At 52.6% G+C, this 17,942-nt stretch overlaps 9 protein-coding genes across 9 annotated transcripts; 4 read left to right on the forward strand and 5 right to left on the reverse strand.

Moving 5' to 3' along the window:
- Positions 1–608: 608 nt before the first annotated feature.
- Positions 609–1,430, forward strand: CLUP02_07517 (uncharacterized protein; the record flags this gene model as incomplete). Its single annotated transcript, XM_049286511.1, has 1 exon — positions 609–1,430. The coding sequence occupies one exon, from the start codon at positions 609–611 to the stop codon at positions 1,428–1,430; it is 822 nt and encodes a 273-aa protein (XP_049143654.1).
- A 268-nt stretch (positions 1,431–1,698) lies between these two features.
- On the reverse strand, positions 1,699–2,082 carry CLUP02_07518 (uncharacterized protein; the record flags this gene model as incomplete). The annotated part of the gene is made up of 1 exon (XM_049286512.1): positions 1,699–2,082. One exon carries the CDS (start codon positions 2,080–2,082, stop codon positions 1,699–1,701), a length of 384 nt encoding a protein of 127 aa, XP_049143655.1.
- A 623-nt stretch (positions 2,083–2,705) lies between these two features.
- CLUP02_07519 (NACHT domain-containing protein) lies at positions 2,706–7,054 on the reverse strand (the record flags this gene model as incomplete). The annotated part of the gene is made up of 3 exons (XM_049286513.1): positions 2,706–5,782; positions 5,939–6,590; positions 6,701–7,054. 3 exons carry the CDS (start codon positions 7,052–7,054, stop codon positions 2,706–2,708), a joined length of 4,083 nt encoding a protein of 1,360 aa, XP_049143656.1.
- A 1,168-nt stretch (positions 7,055–8,222) lies between these two features.
- Positions 8,223–8,456, reverse strand: CLUP02_07520 (40S ribosomal protein S22; the record flags this gene model as incomplete). The annotated part of the gene is made up of 1 exon (XM_049286514.1): positions 8,223–8,456. One exon carries the CDS (start codon positions 8,454–8,456, stop codon positions 8,223–8,225), a length of 234 nt encoding a protein of 77 aa, XP_049143657.1.
- A 385-nt stretch (positions 8,457–8,841) lies between these two features.
- CLUP02_07521 (uncharacterized protein) lies at positions 8,842–9,378 on the forward strand (the record flags this gene model as incomplete). The annotated part of the gene is made up of 2 exons (XM_049286515.1): positions 8,842–8,934; positions 9,043–9,378. The coding sequence occupies 2 exons, from the start codon at positions 8,842–8,844 to the stop codon at positions 9,376–9,378; spliced, it is 429 nt and encodes a 142-aa protein (XP_049143658.1).
- A 90-nt stretch (positions 9,379–9,468) lies between these two features.
- CLUP02_07522 (uncharacterized protein) lies at positions 9,469–12,445 on the forward strand (the record flags this gene model as incomplete). The annotated part of the gene is made up of 5 exons (XM_049286516.1): positions 9,469–9,625; positions 9,696–12,076; positions 12,135–12,171; positions 12,246–12,265; positions 12,329–12,445. 5 exons carry the CDS (start codon positions 9,469–9,471, stop codon positions 12,443–12,445), a joined length of 2,712 nt encoding a protein of 903 aa, XP_049143659.1.
- A 363-nt stretch (positions 12,446–12,808) lies between these two features.
- On the reverse strand, positions 12,809–13,679 carry CLUP02_07523 (uncharacterized protein; the record flags this gene model as incomplete). The annotated part of the gene is made up of 3 exons (XM_049286517.1): positions 12,809–13,002; positions 13,061–13,250; positions 13,317–13,679. 3 exons carry the CDS (start codon positions 13,677–13,679, stop codon positions 12,809–12,811), a joined length of 747 nt encoding a protein of 248 aa, XP_049143660.1.
- Positions 13,680–14,724: 1,045 nt separating this feature from the next.
- Positions 14,725–14,862, reverse strand: CLUP02_07524 (uncharacterized protein; the record flags this gene model as incomplete). Its single annotated transcript, XM_049286518.1, has 1 exon — positions 14,725–14,862. One exon carries the CDS (start codon positions 14,860–14,862, stop codon positions 14,725–14,727), a length of 138 nt encoding a protein of 45 aa, XP_049143661.1.
- A 1,031-nt stretch (positions 14,863–15,893) lies between these two features.
- CLUP02_07525 (prolyl oligopeptidase) lies at positions 15,894–17,938 on the forward strand (the record flags this gene model as incomplete). Its single annotated transcript, XM_049286519.1, has 3 exons — positions 15,894–15,995; positions 16,054–16,796; positions 16,852–17,938. The coding sequence occupies 3 exons, from the start codon at positions 15,894–15,896 to the stop codon at positions 17,936–17,938; spliced, it is 1,932 nt and encodes a 643-aa protein (XP_049143662.1).
- Between the last annotated feature and the right edge of the window lie 4 nt (positions 17,939–17,942).

Consider the following 17,942-nt stretch of genomic DNA (forward strand, 5'->3'; position numbering starts at 1 on the left):
TGCTATGCCTAAGTCTATTCTGTCTGGGTTTCCCCTCAAGTCTCTTTCCGATCTGCTGACCACAATCTAGACTCTGGTGTAGTAGACAACCAGAACAACTCCCTAGATTAAACTGCCTTCTTTTCGGGTCCTTCCTTCCAGTTTTGAAGCGAGTAATATTCCAGGATTTGGGCTCATATTTAGTATGAGTCGTAATGACCATGAAAGAGAGCTCTAGCAAGTTCTTTCTCATGATTCTAGCGATCGCAGCAATTATGTTGTCAAGTATTCAATGACAATACCATCAGATCGTCCGGCATAAGTCTGCTCTGTTTGTTATATGTCTGTGCGCTTAATCTATAAGTGCTATTGAGTATCACATAACCCGTCGGCGTAAGAGTCACGTTGGGGCTGAGTAAGTGCCCACGCCGCCACCTCGTATTTCGGCAGGGAGTCTCTAATATTGAGTCAACTAGATGTTAGCTCGTGTCTGTATATGCAAATGGTGCTACATATACTATGCAAGGGAAGTGCTGTCCTGTTCCTCGCACAAATGCTAAGTAATTCGTCAAGAAACAAAGTTTCCCGACTCTTTTGATTGTCAATCATCTTGTCCATCCTCCACTCCCATGGCGCCGGGAACATCTCCCCGCAATATCGCACAAAAGCCACGCCTCTTCAATGGAAGCGAGCTCCGTCGCTTCGAAGACTGCGCCAACGAAAACGAGACCCTGGCGGATTGCTGGGCAGGCAACCATATCGTCATCGTAGCCTGCGAGCTATCAGACAGGTACCAGTACGCCGACCAACGCAATTCCAGAGCGATAGAGATAAATGTCATGTCACCCGCGGACAAGCCTATATGGCGATCCTTACCTCTGGATGACAAGAAGCACGACGCCTTCAAGAAACATTGCAGCACCAGGACAATTCGTATGCTAGAGAAGTCGAAAGTCAATAAGAGCCTCCAGCCAAAACCATGGTCGTGGTACAACGCTGCCGCTGCGCATGAGACGTTTGAGCTCTACGAGGAAGAGGCGAGGGCCAAGGCTCAAGAGGCGTTTGATGCGCTGGGTGGTCCGGCGTACGCGACGGTGTGCGTTGTGAGCTACGATCTTCGGGAGACCATGGCCGCGCTGGAGTTGTTCAAGGTCAGATTGCCCTCTTCTAAGGTTGTGTTTGTGGACTTGATCAAGGTACTGGAGCACCAGACGAGGGGCGAGGGGGTTATCCCAGAGCAGCTGAGGAAGTATACAAACGGCAACATTGCGATGAGGAACGGGAAACTCGATAGGCGGCCTGGGGCGCCGAGGGGCTATCTCGGGATGCCGAGTATAAGGTTGTTGGAGGTGGTTGGGCTTGCTGCTGAGAGCCATAGGGCGGACCATAAGAAGCTCGAAAAGGGGAATTTGGCTCTGGAGAGGATTACCAAAAGAATTCGCAACGGATAGGCGTATGGACCATTGAGATCAGGCACTTTGATGTGTTACAAGTATGCAAGGTCAACTTCCTTCCGCACTAAGAACTTCATTCAATAACGTAACAATTGTGGTTCGACAACAACGAATCATAATTTGAATATTGTAGAATCACCGCCTCTGAAGTCTGAATCTTTCTGTTCTAGGTACTCAACGGCAACCTGTGTCAGATGGACCAAAGCCTGATACTAATTACCCTACAGCTTCGCACAGGTCCAAGATAATCCGCAACATCATTTCCCTAAGCGTAGGCATTCGCAACATTGGCACGATGGGCCTTTTCTTCCAAGCTGATTTCTGGACGCACACGCCTGAGGATCTCCTGGATCCGCCGCAACCCTTCTTTCGCCTTCGCTCGGATGGAGTCGACACCAACACCCATCAACTTGCCGTCTCGCTCCAAGATCTTTCCATCCACCATGACAAAGTCAACATCAGCGGGAGTAGAGTGAAGCATAGCAGTTCCCAAAGGATTCGCTGATTCGCTGAGCGCGCGTTCACTCATGATGACGACACTATCAGCACGCTTCCCAGGAGTCAACGTGCCAATCTTGTCACTGAGCCCGACGGCCTCTGCACCGTTCCGTGTGCCCCATATCAGGGCATCCCGAACGCCAAAGTCCATCTTGAAAGAAATTCTCAAGTCGAGGTGTTCTGTGCCATGTTTCAGCCCCCACTGTACTTGCAGCTACAACCGCATCTGGGGTAGCAGATCAGGTGGGACAGCGCTCGATGTGTCTATGCTCAGAGACGGCTTCAGGCCGTGGGTGATCAGCCAGTCAAGAGCCTGATCGGAGCAGGGTAAGCGCTAGAAATATTTCGATCCGCATTCTTAGACGGCTATTGAATCGTGTCGAAGACTTCAGACTCCTAGTTCGTTGTCTATCAGAATTTGGCAACGGGCAAGACAACTTATATTGGTGCTTCTAAGGGGTAAAAAAGTGCTTTTCTGGTGAGCGGCGTATCGTATTGAATTTCCGTCGCATTACTGTTGGAACTGCGCCAACTGGTTGATTATGGTGCAGTCCATAGTGCAATGTGTCACTGGTCTCTGATACCCATAGAAGTGGCCGCAATCAATGCTGCTTGCTTCCGAGTCCTCGTGTATTTGGACTTGAAGGCTACTCGAGAACAAATCGACAAATAAATGGCTTTTTCATAGACCTGTCCAGTCTGGCAGGTATCTCTGCCCTCTGAAATCGTCGTATTCCACCGGCATCTCCAGGTCCTGTCACAACAACCATCATGCTAAGATGAGTTGACATCATCTAGAATGTGCCTCTTCTTCCTTCGGTACGTCAGGTACCGGTGTTCATCCTGACTCTGTCCGTGTAGTCTGCTTAAGATGGGCTGCCAGAATGGGTCATTTCCATACAGCTCCTGCAAAGTGCCATCGCTCTTCAAGGCGTCGACACTATTCCCTCCAGCGTCTATGAGATCGGCCGCAATCGTTCCATAAGTGGCCCAGCGATGCCTAGTACGATACACCTCGTCTGTATTCAATTTGCTTAGCAACATTTCCTGCCCCCTGTGCTTCTCCGCGCTTGCCATCTCCCCGCTGAGAGTCTCTAGCCGGCGTATTACCATGGACAGCGCCGTGTCTCCCGGTGCGACCTTGGGACCCCTAAACACTAGCGCGTTCTTCTCCGATCGGTCTTCCGTCATGCGCAAACGCCAGTTGAGGACCTCGTCCCCGGCCGCCATGGGTGACGATTCCAGCCAGTGGTTTGTGTCGCTGCCGCTTTGCAGCATGGCCTTGACGGCCTCAACTTCTCCCTGGTGAGCGGCGGCCATGAGGGGTGTCACGCCTTCGCAGACCGCGTCCAAGCGTGCGCCGTGTTTTATGAGTTCAGCGGCGACAGTCCCGTGGGCGTAGTGGAGCGGCGTTGCGCCGTGGACGTCTGCGATGTTGGGGTCCGCGGCCAGCGTGAGAAGAATGGTGACCAGGACGGCGATGCCGCTTCTGGACGCCATCAAGAGTGGTGTCTCGCCGCTGCCGTTACGCGAGTTCACCTCGGCGCCGTCCTTGAACAACGTGTTCAGGATGATGTACGGGTAGTCCCGGGGCCGGGGCTCGCAGTACTTCCGGCAGGCGAACTGAAACGCCGTTTCGTTATTGGAGCCGTAGCGACGCGTCCTGTCATAGGCGCCTGCGCCACGGAGCATCTCGAAGACCTTGTAGTCGGCCACGTCGATGGCGAGAAAAAAGGGCGGGATGTCGCTGTCTGGGTTGGCTAGGACATCGGCCCCTAGGTCCACGAGCAGGCCGGCCAGATCTGTGAGGCTCCTTTCCTGCTGTAAACAGAGCTGTAGTGGACTGGGGAAGCCGGGCACGCTGGAACCGTTAGGATCTGCGCCGTGATCGGTCAGCAGAGTCCGTGCCAGCCGCTCGTGATTTTGTTGGATGGCCGTATGTAGGAGAGTCATCCCATTATCCAACAAGGCATCGATGTGAGGGAGGTAGTTCGTAAAGTAAATGATAGGATCACACATGCATGTTTTGGGTGGCGAACGGCATGTGTTAGTAATTATGTGCGTGATGGCCAAGCGAGCAACGGCGTTCAAGCTGAATTCGGCTGCCATTGGGTCTGGGAACTGGTTGTAGCGATCACCCGTCCCAAAAGGAAGGCAGCCTAGACCGATGAAGCGCAAGATAACGGGCAACTCAACCTTGCGCATAGTGTGCATGCAGTTCATGAGGTAGACCGGCACCAGTGGACCCATGGCTTCTCCAGAAAGGTTGAACTCTTGCTGACTTTCCTCAACAGCCTGGCCTTTTGCGGCCATGGACGGACTCCTATCATTCTTCTCGCTTAGGCGAGCTGTGGTTGATAAGACCTCGCTCGAGTTGTTTTTGTCTGAGTTGAAGAGGAGGTGTCTGAAGAGAAAGCCGTGATTGTTGTGGATGGCCCATTCTGCGACGGAGGCGGCAGAGCTAGCGTTCCAAGGGAGAGAGTCTGAGATAGATTGTACGGATCCGGTAAGTAAAATCTTCCATAGAGAGTACACAGCGGGATCTATTGCCTCGGAGAAGCTCTTGGACATGATCAGCCAGTGTGCTTTCGCATAGGGCAGAAAGAGCTGTACATCGTCGTGGACTTCGAATCTATGTGCAAGCAAGTCGGACGCCAGGCGTTCCAGGTCAACCTTGGAGACGCTGGAGCGTTTGTTCTGGGACAAAATTCTCATGACCTTTTGAGAGAGCCTTTTAGACGGCATGGCTGACTCGGCCACCATCGGGGGGACTTGGACGAAGGAGACCTTTTGTGCCGTCGAGACCCGGTTCTCAAAGACGCTATAATTTAGATACGTCACGCAAACTGCACCTACATTGATCTCAGACTCCTGGAAGTCAAAGTGAAAGGGCGCCGCGGTCTGAATGGCGGGGCAGCCGGCAAGGTGCAGGAGAGCGCTGTGATGGATGAACCTGACGCCGAGATCCTCCTCGTCGATGTCGAGAAGACTACCGCCGTACTGTGATGCTAGGGCGTGCCCGGAACCGACGAGGCTCGAGGAGTTCCATGCAAGGATTCCGGGCTCAACATTGACAGCTACACGTAACTCGTCTACGGATAAGCACGGGTCGGCAGCGGCAACGAGTTGGAAGATCCTGGAATCGTATCTGTGGTCTGGAATCCTTAGAAGGGCCTGGTCGAAAGCCTCTGGGAGGTTACGGGGTAGGTTGTTTATGATGTTTAATATGTCGGCCTCGGACCGAAGCTCCTGGGTATATTTCGGGCAAATAGCTTCGATCTGGAGGGATAGCCACAGGAACATGCCCTGGCAGCCTACTAGTAGCTGCTTCGTAATTAGCCTTTCTAGTTCAGCTGAGAACGGCCTGACCAACTTCCACCGCTCCATCTCTGCCGATATATAACTAAGAATATCACCTGAGCGGTCTGCATGCTCCATGGAGAGCGTTGTGTTGATCCGAATCATAGATTCCGCGATTCTTTTGCACCTCGACGTTGGCCGAGATGAGCAGCATAATCGAATGTGCCTAGCATTCATGAGCCGCTTCATCTGCATAAACAGATCGTCCATCTCCTCGTGCGGAGCTTCATCGAGACCATCCAGCACAAAGACTCCCTCCCAGTCTGGCGGGGTAATGTCCAAGATGAGTTGAATATAGGCTTCGGTGTTGGATGTGGTGGGGGAGCCGTCGGTGCGATCCAAAAATTGTTCGAATGTTGATGCGAGGACCGGACTACTCAGAACCTGGTGGGCAATACTTCCAAGTATGTTATCCACATACAGCGTCTTTCGGTTGTTGCTTTTGCAGAAAAAGTACGAGACAGTCCGGGGCCTTTGTTTAGTTGGGGCGGCTGCTACGAAGTCAGTCTCATTGACGGTAAGTCGGTTGCGAAATCGGTAGGTAAAGAATGACGCGAATATAAAGAATGGTAGACAGGGAGGGTGACTGAGACAGGGAATACAGATGCTGAGTACAAGGACTTTGAACAGAGTTGGGCAACACTCACAGCCGGAGCTCGCGTCTCCCTTGGTTAGGACTAAGTCAGCAATGACGGAGGCCATGGTGACGGTCTTTCCGGACCCCAGGTTACCCTGCAGCCAAATAACAGATGAATCGGGGCACTCTAGCCATGTTTGATACTCCTGGTCCTTGAGTATCCAGTTCGAGGTCCCCTTCTTTCGTTCTCGACGCCATATCGAGTCGAACTCCTTTTGGTCCGGACACAGGCATTCGAGGATACGGTGTTTGCGAGCCTCCCGGTTGCGCTTGGCAGCTTTTCGTGACGCTGCTATTTGCAGTCTGTTCAGCCGTTCTAGACTGGAAGACTGTTCTCGAAGTGTCGACTTGGCAACGAGTATGGCAATGCGCTTCTCAACTAGCCGCCCCCACTCGGCGAGGTCCGTCTCTAGCGGCTTGAAGACTGTATCAAAAGGGGAGCCGAACGAAGAGGTAATTTGCGAGACGAGTGATTTCTGAGCGTGGCTGACGATTTTTTTGCTGATCTCTACAATGACTATGATATACTCACACATGTAGCCTTGGACTTGCCGGCATTGAGGAAAGAGCATGGCAAAGTCTTGGTGCAGTGAAACGGAGCGTCCTATCCTCAGAAGCAAGTTGGAAACCTTTTCAAAGTATGACAGGAAACTGAGGGAAATCTATCGTTGTTAGAAGATTGCGGCTATCCCGGCAAGTCCCACATCTCCGACTCCTCTCCTCGGATATCAACGAAAGATGATATACGACCAGCCATGATAAATTGACATACCTCTAAAGCAATCCGTACGGTGGCCCAGACGCCGCATGCGAGGAGATTCTGCGACCCGCCAATCAAAACATCGCCAATGGGGGCAAACTGGCGAATGCGGTCGAGTGTGGCGACCAGGCGGGTGGCATAGGGCCGCCAGGACTTGTGGCGGCGGGCGCCGTCGCGATTGATCTCCTCGGTGAGCTGGACGACCTCGAGGGCGTTGGGCGGGCGACGCGTCTGCAGGTTCTTGAACTTGGCGTGTCTGTCTTTGTCGCCGCTCAGGCAGACGCTGAACTCAGAGATGGCCTGGGCCAGGCGGATTTCCGGCTTGAGCTTGCCAACGGTGCCGACCGCCGTCGATAGGTTCTCCATGGCTGCCGGCGATTGTCGTGGTCCCGGGCGGTGTTTTCACCGGATAAAGCACACACATGCGCAAACTATAGATGGTTGGGTTGAGTCTTACGGGATGTAACGACTCATAGCTAGATTCCTGTCAGGACGGACCGCACACAAGGCTTCCGGGCTGCTCACGTCTTCGGCACACGGTGACCACCCTTCGAGCGAGATTTGCAGGGTGATGAGATAGGCCGGGGCTTTCTTGAACCGAGTCGAGGGTCTGGGGCGTTGGCTTTGAGGAGGAGAAATAGCGATCAGGCTGCAAGGCTGCGGCCAGCAATGCCATATAGCTGGGGTTGAGAAAGCGAGAGAAGGGGCATCGTTGCGGCACTGAACTATACTACGGTGAAGCTGATCCTGGCCACATGCAGGAGCTCGCAGCGTGATGGGGGCCCGAGACTGCGCACACAGCAACTCAAAGAGACATGCTGACAGTCACGTGAGGACGTTCATGTCATCTTGTCATACTTCCAATAAGGCTGTGCCGTACTTGAGGGCAAGCTGACAAAAGTACGGCAATCTTTTAGCAATTTGCCTGATTTTCATTGGCCCAGTTGTACATATTCTCATCAGAGCCCTAATCTAAGGTAAGAATCTGGCAAGCCATTCAAAAGGTTGGCACCTCTGTTTGGTGTTGACTCTGTGATTAGTCTTGGATAATCCACCAATTAATGAGAAGACTAGGATCAGATGAGCCAGTTCCTTTAGGAGCCAGGCAATGTGTCGGATTGGAAGTCCAATTCGACCGCGGCATACGGCCGACTGCGCAGGGGCTAATTAGGGGCCCTATTTATAATTATTATAGCCTACTTAACTTATAATTAAACCCTTTTTTTTATATTTATATAGTAAAATAGATTCATAGTTAATTAACCTACTTTTTTAAAACTACGGTTCGAACTAATTAACTAATATCCCTATAATAGGGATACTAATATAATGGCTATTCGGGCGTGTATGATGACGGCCAGTCAGCCATTCGCCGTTCAAACATCGCCCTGATTGCTCCTATATGGCACATGGGAATTAACGTTTGGGTCCGCGCCGGGCAGCCCACTTCCACCTGTCTTCGAGTCGGACGTTGAAAGAAGGGCTGGTGACGCCACGCTTGTTTAATTTAAGATAGGTCAGCCAGGGGCGATTCTTAGACCAAATAAGAAATATCGATGACGAACGGGTGGGTGAGTCGACTAGCGATTTTGCCGCCGCGGTTGTCCTCGATTTCGTCAAAGTCCGAGACATAAACATTCTGCTGCGTGGGCTGGAGTAGATTCACGTTGCCCTTGGAGGGAGGCCGAAGCACTACTTGGCACTTGCTCTGCTTCTTGGCGTCGGAGATGGTCTTCGAAGCATCGCTCAAGACACCAGTTCGAACCATGTTGTTCAGAGGAAAGGGAAGATTAGAAGGTGGCAAGTTTCCGCGAAGATGCCCTTTTGAAGAACTCACGATGGCGACGGACTACAAGATTCAACCACGTCGCGTTTGCTGAGTCTTGGCGAGTTGGTGAATTGCAGGTCCTTCAGAGACATTAACTGTAGTCTAGCAATACCTGCGGAGAATGGCAAAGCCATACAAACTTAAGGATTTCCATCATGGCCTAGAGCCAGACATTGTGCAGGAGGCTTAGCATTTGGTATGCCGGAGAACTTGGTCAAGTAACTCCAGAGAACCCCTTAATGAGGAAAACTAAATAGCAATACCATTGACTTGACAGAAGTACTGTTCTTTGACCTTTTTTTGCATCCCACCGTGAAATTCTGCAATGGCTTGGATGCGAATTTGCTATATGAGGGGACCGACGGCAAACCAATTGGTCCATGGTGTCCTAGAATCGATCAGATATTGGTATGGCATGGTGTCTACCAACCCCATCCGAACATTCAACGAGAAAATGATCGCGATACTTGATTAGGTAAGTGAATGACTTGCAGGCATTCTCTCATTGGGTCCTTCCATGTGCAAGTGGACCTTCCATGGTATCCTTATCGATAAGAGCCGCGCAACACCGTGCAGACGTGGGGGGTCCACTCATCTCGAGTTGCGCCTTCCCCATTTCCGCTTGAGATGTGTGGGGAAGGGGGGCATTTTTGGGGGAGGAGCAGCTCAACGCGCCCATCCCCCGCGTTATGCCAGACACCTGAGGCGCAACTCTGCCAATCTCCAATTCCATCTCATCTTGCGCCCACCTCTCGTCTCCATCTCACCGGCTGTCGCGAATATCTTCAGCCCGCTCTGCGCAACTTGCTTGGCGTGCCACAACGTACCCGCACCCCTTGCTCATGAGAGTATCACCCCCTAGAAAGGTACATACGGGCTCAGCAAACCATAAATACGAGCTACGCTTAAGGATCAAGCGTCTCTCTTGACGATGCTCTCATGACCGTTGTCGATGGCGAGCCATCCATCTCCCGGCCAGCCTGGTGGTGCTGCAGCCAACTACAAGCGTGCAAGTCGCAGAGGTGCTCCTCGGCGGTTCGTCTGCGAACACCCGGGTTGCGATAAGTTATACTCGAGAGCAGAGCATCTCCAGAGGCACCAGTTGAACCGTGAGTCAACTCCCCTGTCCAGTCGCAGCCCTCGTAATGTCCCAAGGTGCGGCCTGACGCCTCTCCATAGACAACCCCAAAGAAATCTTCATTTGCGATGTCCCTGGTTGCGATCAGAAGTTTGTCCGCCTTGATCTGCTGTCGCGTCACAAGAAGCGTCACTCATCATCGTACATCCCTCGAAATCGCGCGCCCAGCTTCGCCTCTGCCGCATCTGGCAACCACTCCGGCCCGGCTGTGTCATCTCCGACTTCAGGCGCACCACCACGGCCAGCATTTCCTCAGCCTTCAACAAGCGGTCCTCATGATGCCGCCATCCTGCTTACTCCCGACTCTGCTACGCCCACGCCGACAACGGGTGCATCAAACCCGTCCCTTGCTCAGCATGTCAACAGGATCAGCCAACCTACCACATGGCCGTCCATCGATGTTATGGCTGTCGAGATGATGCGACCGAAGCCCGCTTACTACGGACGCGATCAGATGACCCTCCCCGAGGCACCGCCTCTTATGCCGTCGTTTGACCCGAGAGGATTCCAGCCCGACGAGGCACTTTCACGAGAGAACTTTGCCGTCTGGCTGTTTGACTCTCAAGCAAGCTTCAGCGACTTTAATGGAGTCGCCAACCTTCCCTTCCTCGAAGGTGGCCTTGAATCAACTTTCAACAACAACATTCCCTATGACTACGAGTCACTGACGAGTCGTTCACAGCTTGATCCCACGCCACCTCGGCAAGTTGAAGTTAGTGACGAACTCATCAGTGAGCACCGGCGGCAGGAGGTCCTGAGGTGGTTGAAGGTCTTCCGACACAAGCAGCCCAAGTACGAACCGCGTATAGTCAGTCTTGTACAGGAGAGCAACGGAGACTTACCTGCTCTGAGTCTCGAGATGATGAGAGATTGTTTACAAGAATATTGGAAGAGGATCTCGCCACGCTTGCCGATCGTTCATCAGCCAACATTTTCTTCGAACCGCTGCTCCATCTTCTTGCTACTCGTGATGATTGCTTTGGGAGCTGTGTCATTGAGCAGCAGAGACTCAACTGGCAACTTGGAACCGTACGGGGGGCTGGCAGACGTGATTATTTCCAGCAGCCGATGGGAAATTCTCACTCACGAGGAAGCTTCGGCGCCGGTGGGCCTGTCCATAGCTCAAGCAATGCTGTTGCTCGAGTTCTACGAGAAGATATTTTCTTCCAGACGCATGCACGAGAGATCGCATATATACCACTCGGCTCTGTTGAATCTTCTTAGGAGAGGAAGCCCTCTAATTGGACGAGCAGGAAGCGAAACGCCCCCAGAGGAAGAAGCCCCGGCGCTGAACGAAGGACCCTCTTCAGACTCAAGAACATGGTGGATTCGATGGGCCGAGAGCGAATCCATGCATCGCGTCGTTTTTGCGGCCTTCATGATGGACACTGTCCATGCAGCCATGTTCGGCCACAACGCCGATATGGCTCCGCACGAGATACGACTACCTCTACCATGCGACGATGGCTTGTGGACAGCCGCGACCCCGAATGTCTTCCGACAACTCGACGGGAACTACAGAATGTACGGCATCAAGCAGGTATCCTTCCTCGATGGATTGAAAAGTGCTTTACACGGGCAGGAAGTCAAGACACACACTTTTGGACGCATGATCATCATGTCGGGGCTGCTCAGTGTGGGATGGCATCTGTCCCGTCGAGAGTCTCACCTCAAGTGGCTTGACCTGCGCACACCCAGCACGGAAACCCACGACAGCTGGAAAAAGATACTTTTCCGCGCTTTCGACGAGTGGAAAGAGTCCTTTGACAGCGCTGTTGGTGCGAACGATCTTTCCGAAGGGCTAGGACAGCCATCAAGCTCCAATGGGCCCATCCACTCGGCCGCTGTTCTCTACCACCTAGCCCATATCAGTCTTCACGTTGACATCGTCGATTGTCAGGTATATGCCGGCGCAAAACGATTGGTCGGTCGCAAAGTCTCAACTCGCGATCATGCCAATGCTGTTGCAAGGATGAGGACCTGGTCGAATGCACCATCCACTCGACATGCCGTTCTGCATGCTTTCAGACTACTCTACCGGGTTCTTGTAGACCACAAAAACCCAAAACGGCGGACGAGTAGCTTCGGCGCTTTGCCTGAATCGGTTTCTGTTTACTACTCCTGCCGCAGCGAGCCGGATCCTCATCGGCCGTGGATCATGTACTATGCGGTCTTGACAATATGGTCTTTTGTACAGGCTCTGGGCATCCCCAACAGGAATACGCCCCTGGGAAGGTATAGCGAAATTGCTCGTTACCTGGCCTACTTCTCGAATTTGGAAGAGTTGAACGAAGAGGCCACGAGGGACCTTAACGAGAGGTTGCCGGAACTATTGGACCTGCTCGAGACAAGCTTTAAGCAGTCGCACTCGGAGCTCCTCAGGGAGGCCAGTGAAAGGCTCAAACTTTGCCGCGAGATGTTAGTATGAACGTGGTCTTGCAATTCCGATGAGCTTCTCGGTGATGGGGATGGTCCCGAAGAAGGCTTTGCCAGCACGCAAGATGAGAGACGAGTGCTGTATGCGTCAGGCGCGGGAAGAGCCTCCGTAAGACTCGCCAGTGTCGCGTCGAAGCGCAATGGCGCCTGAACAGCGACGAAGCTGATGATGGATGTATGTTGCGGATGCTAGGTCTCGTGTCATTGACCATGTGGGATGTACTGACTCACTCTTTAGAACCAAAACTGGATTGCCCGTGACTCTCAAAGTCTCGACTCAGCCCTTGGCTTGGGCAAGAAGGTCCTACGTTGCCAACATCTATGTTCTTACCAAGGATTCATGGCCAAATCATAGTGTTTGCGGCCTCCGACGTGAATGTGTCAAAGGGCCATCAGATGTTTGTGAGCATCATACTGTCCAAGACAGATAGGATTGTATAGGATATGAATCTGGTGTAGGGGTATTATCCTCGACGGCTTTTGAGAAAAAGGAGTAATCCTGAGACTACTGATAATATACAAAGAGAACTTGAACTATTCGTCAACGAATATCTGTTACAGGATGAATGAGTTACAGTGTGTGTTCGGCTTGCTTCACTCTCGTCGCTTCTTTCTATCACAACATGGCCGCTACTCCGCGGCACCAACACGCCTACGACCTCATCGCAAGCCATACCCTTGCGAATGAGCTTTCCAAGTCAGGAGTCAGATCCTATCCCTATGCAGCCGCACCGGCAGCAGCACCAGCCTGCGGGAGGAAGAAGGCGAACTCTCCATTCATGTTGGCAACCTTCAAGGTCAACTCATTCTCCTCGGCTTCGAATTCGAGTTCACCGAGAGCCGGGTCGATGATGAAGGCGTTGAGTTCCGGGAAGAGGCGGCCTACTTGTCCCTTGCTGATATCGAGGGTATCTACATCTCATGTTAGCCCACCACTACCAGTCGAGCAGGACTCAAGAGCCTGACTCACTTCCTGGGTTGAGAATGTAATCAATCTTTGAGAGAGTCACACCCTGTGCGCCTTCCGCGAGGCTGACTTTGTACGACACCGCCTCAATAGCGGTGAAGCCCGCGGGAGGCGGCGCAGGAGACCTGTTTTCTGTTACGGTGAGGGTTCGACCGACTGCGTTCTGGAACTCGACCTCGAAACGTCCATTTTTCTGCGAGTAATGAGCATCAGATATTTTGCGTCTTGAGATACCCTTTGATGAGAGTCTGAGACTTACTGCAGGAGGAAAGAGAACATCTTGCTTAACATTCGCGCCGCCTAACCGCACGGGAACGATGAATTGCCCTTCAATCTCCTTTTCGTTGGGATCCTTTGCCTCCTCGCCGCCGGCAGCGCCGCCTTCTGCTCCTCCGGCTGCACCTCCTTCGGCTGTGCCTGCCTCGCCTGCGGCAGCTTCTTTTTCGGTGGCTTTTGAGGGAGTTGTCGCGGCGCTTTGTGCGATGCTTCGGTCTGCAAGACTGGAATCCGTAGAGGCTTGTGCGATACCGTTGTTTCGGGAGGATATTTCAGTGGTCGAGATTGGCAGTGACGCTGCCAGGAGGAGTTGGCATGAGATCGTGGCAAGTGTTGAGAGCCTCATTTTGAAAACCGAAAACGAAGAAAAGTGAATTAATATCAGAGTGAAAGGATAGATTATGAAAGAGATCAACGCGGTTGACTCGTAATCGCGGGCTTGCCGCGGAGAAGAAGAGTTGGTGAGAAGTGAAGTATACTGGAATGGGAACAGAAAAGAGCGCAACCATCACGATGAACGCCGGTGGGCGGCACCTAGGTACTCAAAGAGCTTATATGCCCAGACGAACTGATTTCGCTGATAAGATTCTCTCGTCTACGACAGACATGCGCGGGGTTTGGTTGTGAGGGCCGCCGACTCGCCAAGAAGGACGGCATCATGAAACCCACACAAGACCGCAAGGATGCGCAAGTAGACTAGTCCTCCCCCACCATCCGCGCCGCCAAGGTGCGCCAAGGTGCATCTCGAGAGCCTCATGATGAACAAATGCGGTAATTTGGGGGGTTTGTCACCTTGCGTGCTGCGCAACGGCGGGCGGCTGGTCATGCCAGTTTGTCGTTGAGCTCCGGCATTGGCGCTGCTTGGCGGTGTGGCAACTCGTCTCTACTTGTCGTTTTCGGGTGGTAACTCATGCGGGGCAGAAGCATCGACCACTGGAACCAACGACGAAGCGGTATTGCAAAAGTACGATTTGATGTTGAAGTCGGGTTGTTCAAGAACCGTTCCATTAGAGGTGAGTTACGGGTTATCTTGATCGTGGCAGAATGGAGATGCTACAAAGACTAAGGTTGCAATCCTCTGATGTTCGTCTGATTCCCATTAACAGCGCTAGAATTTCGCCGTTGTTAGTCGACACTAGCCATCACAAACCCTTGCTTTACTACCGCCCTTTCTGAACTGTCCCCTAACGATCCTGAATTTCGGCTGATTTTGAAGGGGTAGAATCCGAACCCCTTCACCAAATCTCAGATGACAGCTGTCGTAGGCTAAACTTAGACTCTCAAACGTGAGCGATCCTTTGGTCGAATCAGCACGCTGAAAGACCAACGGACCCCCTGTCCTGGCCCCCAACTGCCAGGGTGTCCAGCACCAGAACAGGCCAACAGCAACTCTACCCAGGCCGGCGGATAGCGCTCATGCGACCAGTTGCTCCGTTCACCGTAGCGCTTGCGGTGCTGCGATGCTTGCGCGAGTTGCCGCGCCGGCTCAACTTGCACCAGACTGAAACGCGGGCGTTGGATGGCGCCATGGAGCTGGTTCAGGTTTGCGCAACCGGAACCCCCCTGGTTCTGATCAACTCTTGGATCGAGAATTCCTTCTCTTTTGTGCGCTTGGTAATCTTGGTAAAAGCTTCTTGTGCTCGAGGCGAGAATTGGAGCAGCTGGGCTTGCTTTGAGGAGCGACTACACAAATTACTGAAGAAGGAATTAGTCGGGTAATTAAGACGAGTTTTTTGGAATCTGGAAAACGATGGAGGATGAGTCAGGAGCATTTCTCTCTCCAACGGCATTTAGTTCGCCTTGGCAATCAGCCCATTTTGACTCGGTCTTCGATTCTGGCAATATCCCGGCGATTGGAGAGCTACGGTCACTTGTGCGGCTAAGATTTCGGCCGGATCGGTTTTCGTCCAAGCTTGACGTCGGTGGTCATCTGCGATTAAGCAATGGTTTCAACGATTGACCTTGAAATCCGACTTGAGGCTGTATTTTTAGCCTGAAGATGGGTGAAAATATTCAGCCATGATCTCTACTCGATAAGAATGCTTGAGTTAGTACATACCCTCAAGGGTGAGGCTCAAGTAAAGACCTTGGCCGCTTGGTGAGATTAGATCTTGCAACTTTTAGACAGAGTAGGCAGCATGGTTTGGTTGCAATAGCTGCCTCTTGAGAAAGTGTCAATATTGATGAAGCACAATACAGAGTTTCTCATTCATGTTGAGGCTGCGACACTTTCTCAATCAAATGCATCGGGTTGGCTGAGCCGCTCAAGAGCATCCCGGACAGCAACGCCGATACCCACGGCAAGCTTCCCCCACTGTCGGATGGACAGCACGGCCAACATCGGCTTAAAAGCGGGGCCTCACCGAAGTTCGCTACCGGCAAACCCGGCACATGTCTCCTGCCTATCTCGGTCGTGTAACTCTCACTTCACGTAAGCAACATCTTCAGCCCCTCAAACGACTGGTGACTCACGTGTGGCCGCGTTCTTCCACGTCGACTTTCGAGTTACTCTCCCACCATCCAAGATCGCACAATCACCTTCTTGCGAATTATCTGCGTCATGGTAACTAAACGAGTGGCCCGGTATGGCGATTGGGAGAGCCCAATCACTGTCGATACTGTGACGTCCAAGAGCTGGTCTGTATCATCGCCTCGAGTCCATGTAAGTGATCTAGGACGCGTGACGACCAATTGAAGTGCATTTACTGATTGATGCAAAGCGTCAATCGGGACGGGCGTACTTCATTGAGTCGAAGGATGATGGACGTAAGGTTTTCGTTGAGATTACCAAGAACGGTGGCCTCAAGGATCTCCTACCAGCACCCTACAGCGCCGGCAACACAGTTTACGAATACGGTGGCTCTACGTACGACGTCGCCGCGGATGGTCGCATCATCTTCTCCAACCGTGACAATACCGTCAAATCACTCGATGTCGACACTGGCAAAGTCGTTGATCTGACTGGCGACTCAAAGCTGCGATACTCCAACTTCAGCGCCAACCCCACGAACCCCTGGGTCTTGGCGAACCAAGAGGATCACACCATCAACACGCCTCACGAGATTCGGAATTACGTCGTCGCTATTCATGTAGACACCGGCGAAGTCAAGCGCGTTGTCGAGGGCGCTGACTTTTACTACACCCCTCAGTTCAGTGCTGACGGTAAGAGGCTTACCTGGATGGAGTGGGATCAACCCAATCTTCCATTCGCATCCGCCAAGATCTTCGTTGCGGATTGGACGTCAGAAGCGACAGTCGAGAACGCGGTCTTGCTTGCTGGCAATAACCGAGATGGCGCTGCTGAGCCTCGATGGGGCCCGGACGGAAGTTTGTTCCTCGGCATTGAGATTGATGGGTTCCGGAGACTGTTCCGTCTAGCTCCTGGCGCCGAAAAGCCTACACAAGTCAAGTTGAGCGGACTGGATAATGCTGAGATCGGAGAGATCAGATGGTATCAGGGAAGGTTGGTAGACACGAAAGCTTCCAAGTTGCACGACGTATTACTAACATCGCCATAGTCAAACGTACGCACCACTTTCGGAACGTTACGTGGCTGCGGCAGCGATAACTTTCGGCGAGGCCCAGCTCATCCTCATTGACCTTGAGAATAACGATTGGAAACCCATCGGATCATCTGGCATTTGCGGCATTGTCAACGACGCGATGGCTCGCCTGGACGACAGATCTTTGCTCCTTGTTGCGGATGAGGCCGGCTCTCCATCTGCTTTGTACAATATCGATATTATCAGTGGAAACACAACGATTCTTCGAGGAACCACAGACGAAAAGCTGGACCATGCACTATTTTCAAAGCCGGAGCTTGTGAAGTTCGAGTCGAAGGGGAAACCATCTCGCATAATCTACAGCACCCTGTGGATGCCAAAGAACCCCAGGTTCATCGGCCCGGACGGTGCGACACCTCCCTTAGTCATCTCCTCGCATGGCGGGCCAACAGGCTACACCGGCTCTGGTCTCAAGCTGCGAACTCAGTATTTTACTGCACGTGGCTATGCCTATCTCGCGTTGAATTACACGGGCTCGACCGGCCACGGCAGAGAGTATCGCGAGGCACTCTTTGGAAAATGGGGCATCGTCGACGCCGACGACGCAGCTGAAGTCGCCAAGCACTTGGTTGAAGCAGGCAGAGTCGGCAAGGTGGGCATCGTCGGTGCCAGCGCTGGAGGTTACAACGTCCTCCAGGCCCTGGTCCGCCATCCCACAACATTTGACGCCGGATTCTGCGTCTGTGGTGTGAGTGACGTCAAGAAGCTGGACGAGTCCACGCATAAGCTAGAGTCCGAGTACATGGGCGCGCTTGTTCTGGATCCGGGCATGACAGACGAACAAAAGGAGGAAAGATATCGTGAGCGAAGCCCCCTTTACCACGCCGAAAAGATTGGGGCTCCGCTGTTCCTCCTTCATGGCGTCGCGGATACCGTGGTGCCGATCGAGCAAGCCCGGCTCATCTACAAAGCTGTCAAGGATAAGGGAGGGGATGTGAAAATCAGGGAGGTTCAGGGCGAGGGCCACATGTTTGGTATGCCTGGAAGCCCTCGCCTTTGGCTAGAGGAAGAGGAGACTTGGTGGAGATCATACCTGCTCTGATAAA

Source organism: Colletotrichum lupini, chromosome 4 (assembly GCF_023278565.1).
Source record: "Colletotrichum lupini chromosome 4, complete sequence".
NCBI lineage: Eukaryota > Fungi > Ascomycota > Sordariomycetes > Glomerellales > Glomerellaceae > Colletotrichum > Colletotrichum lupini.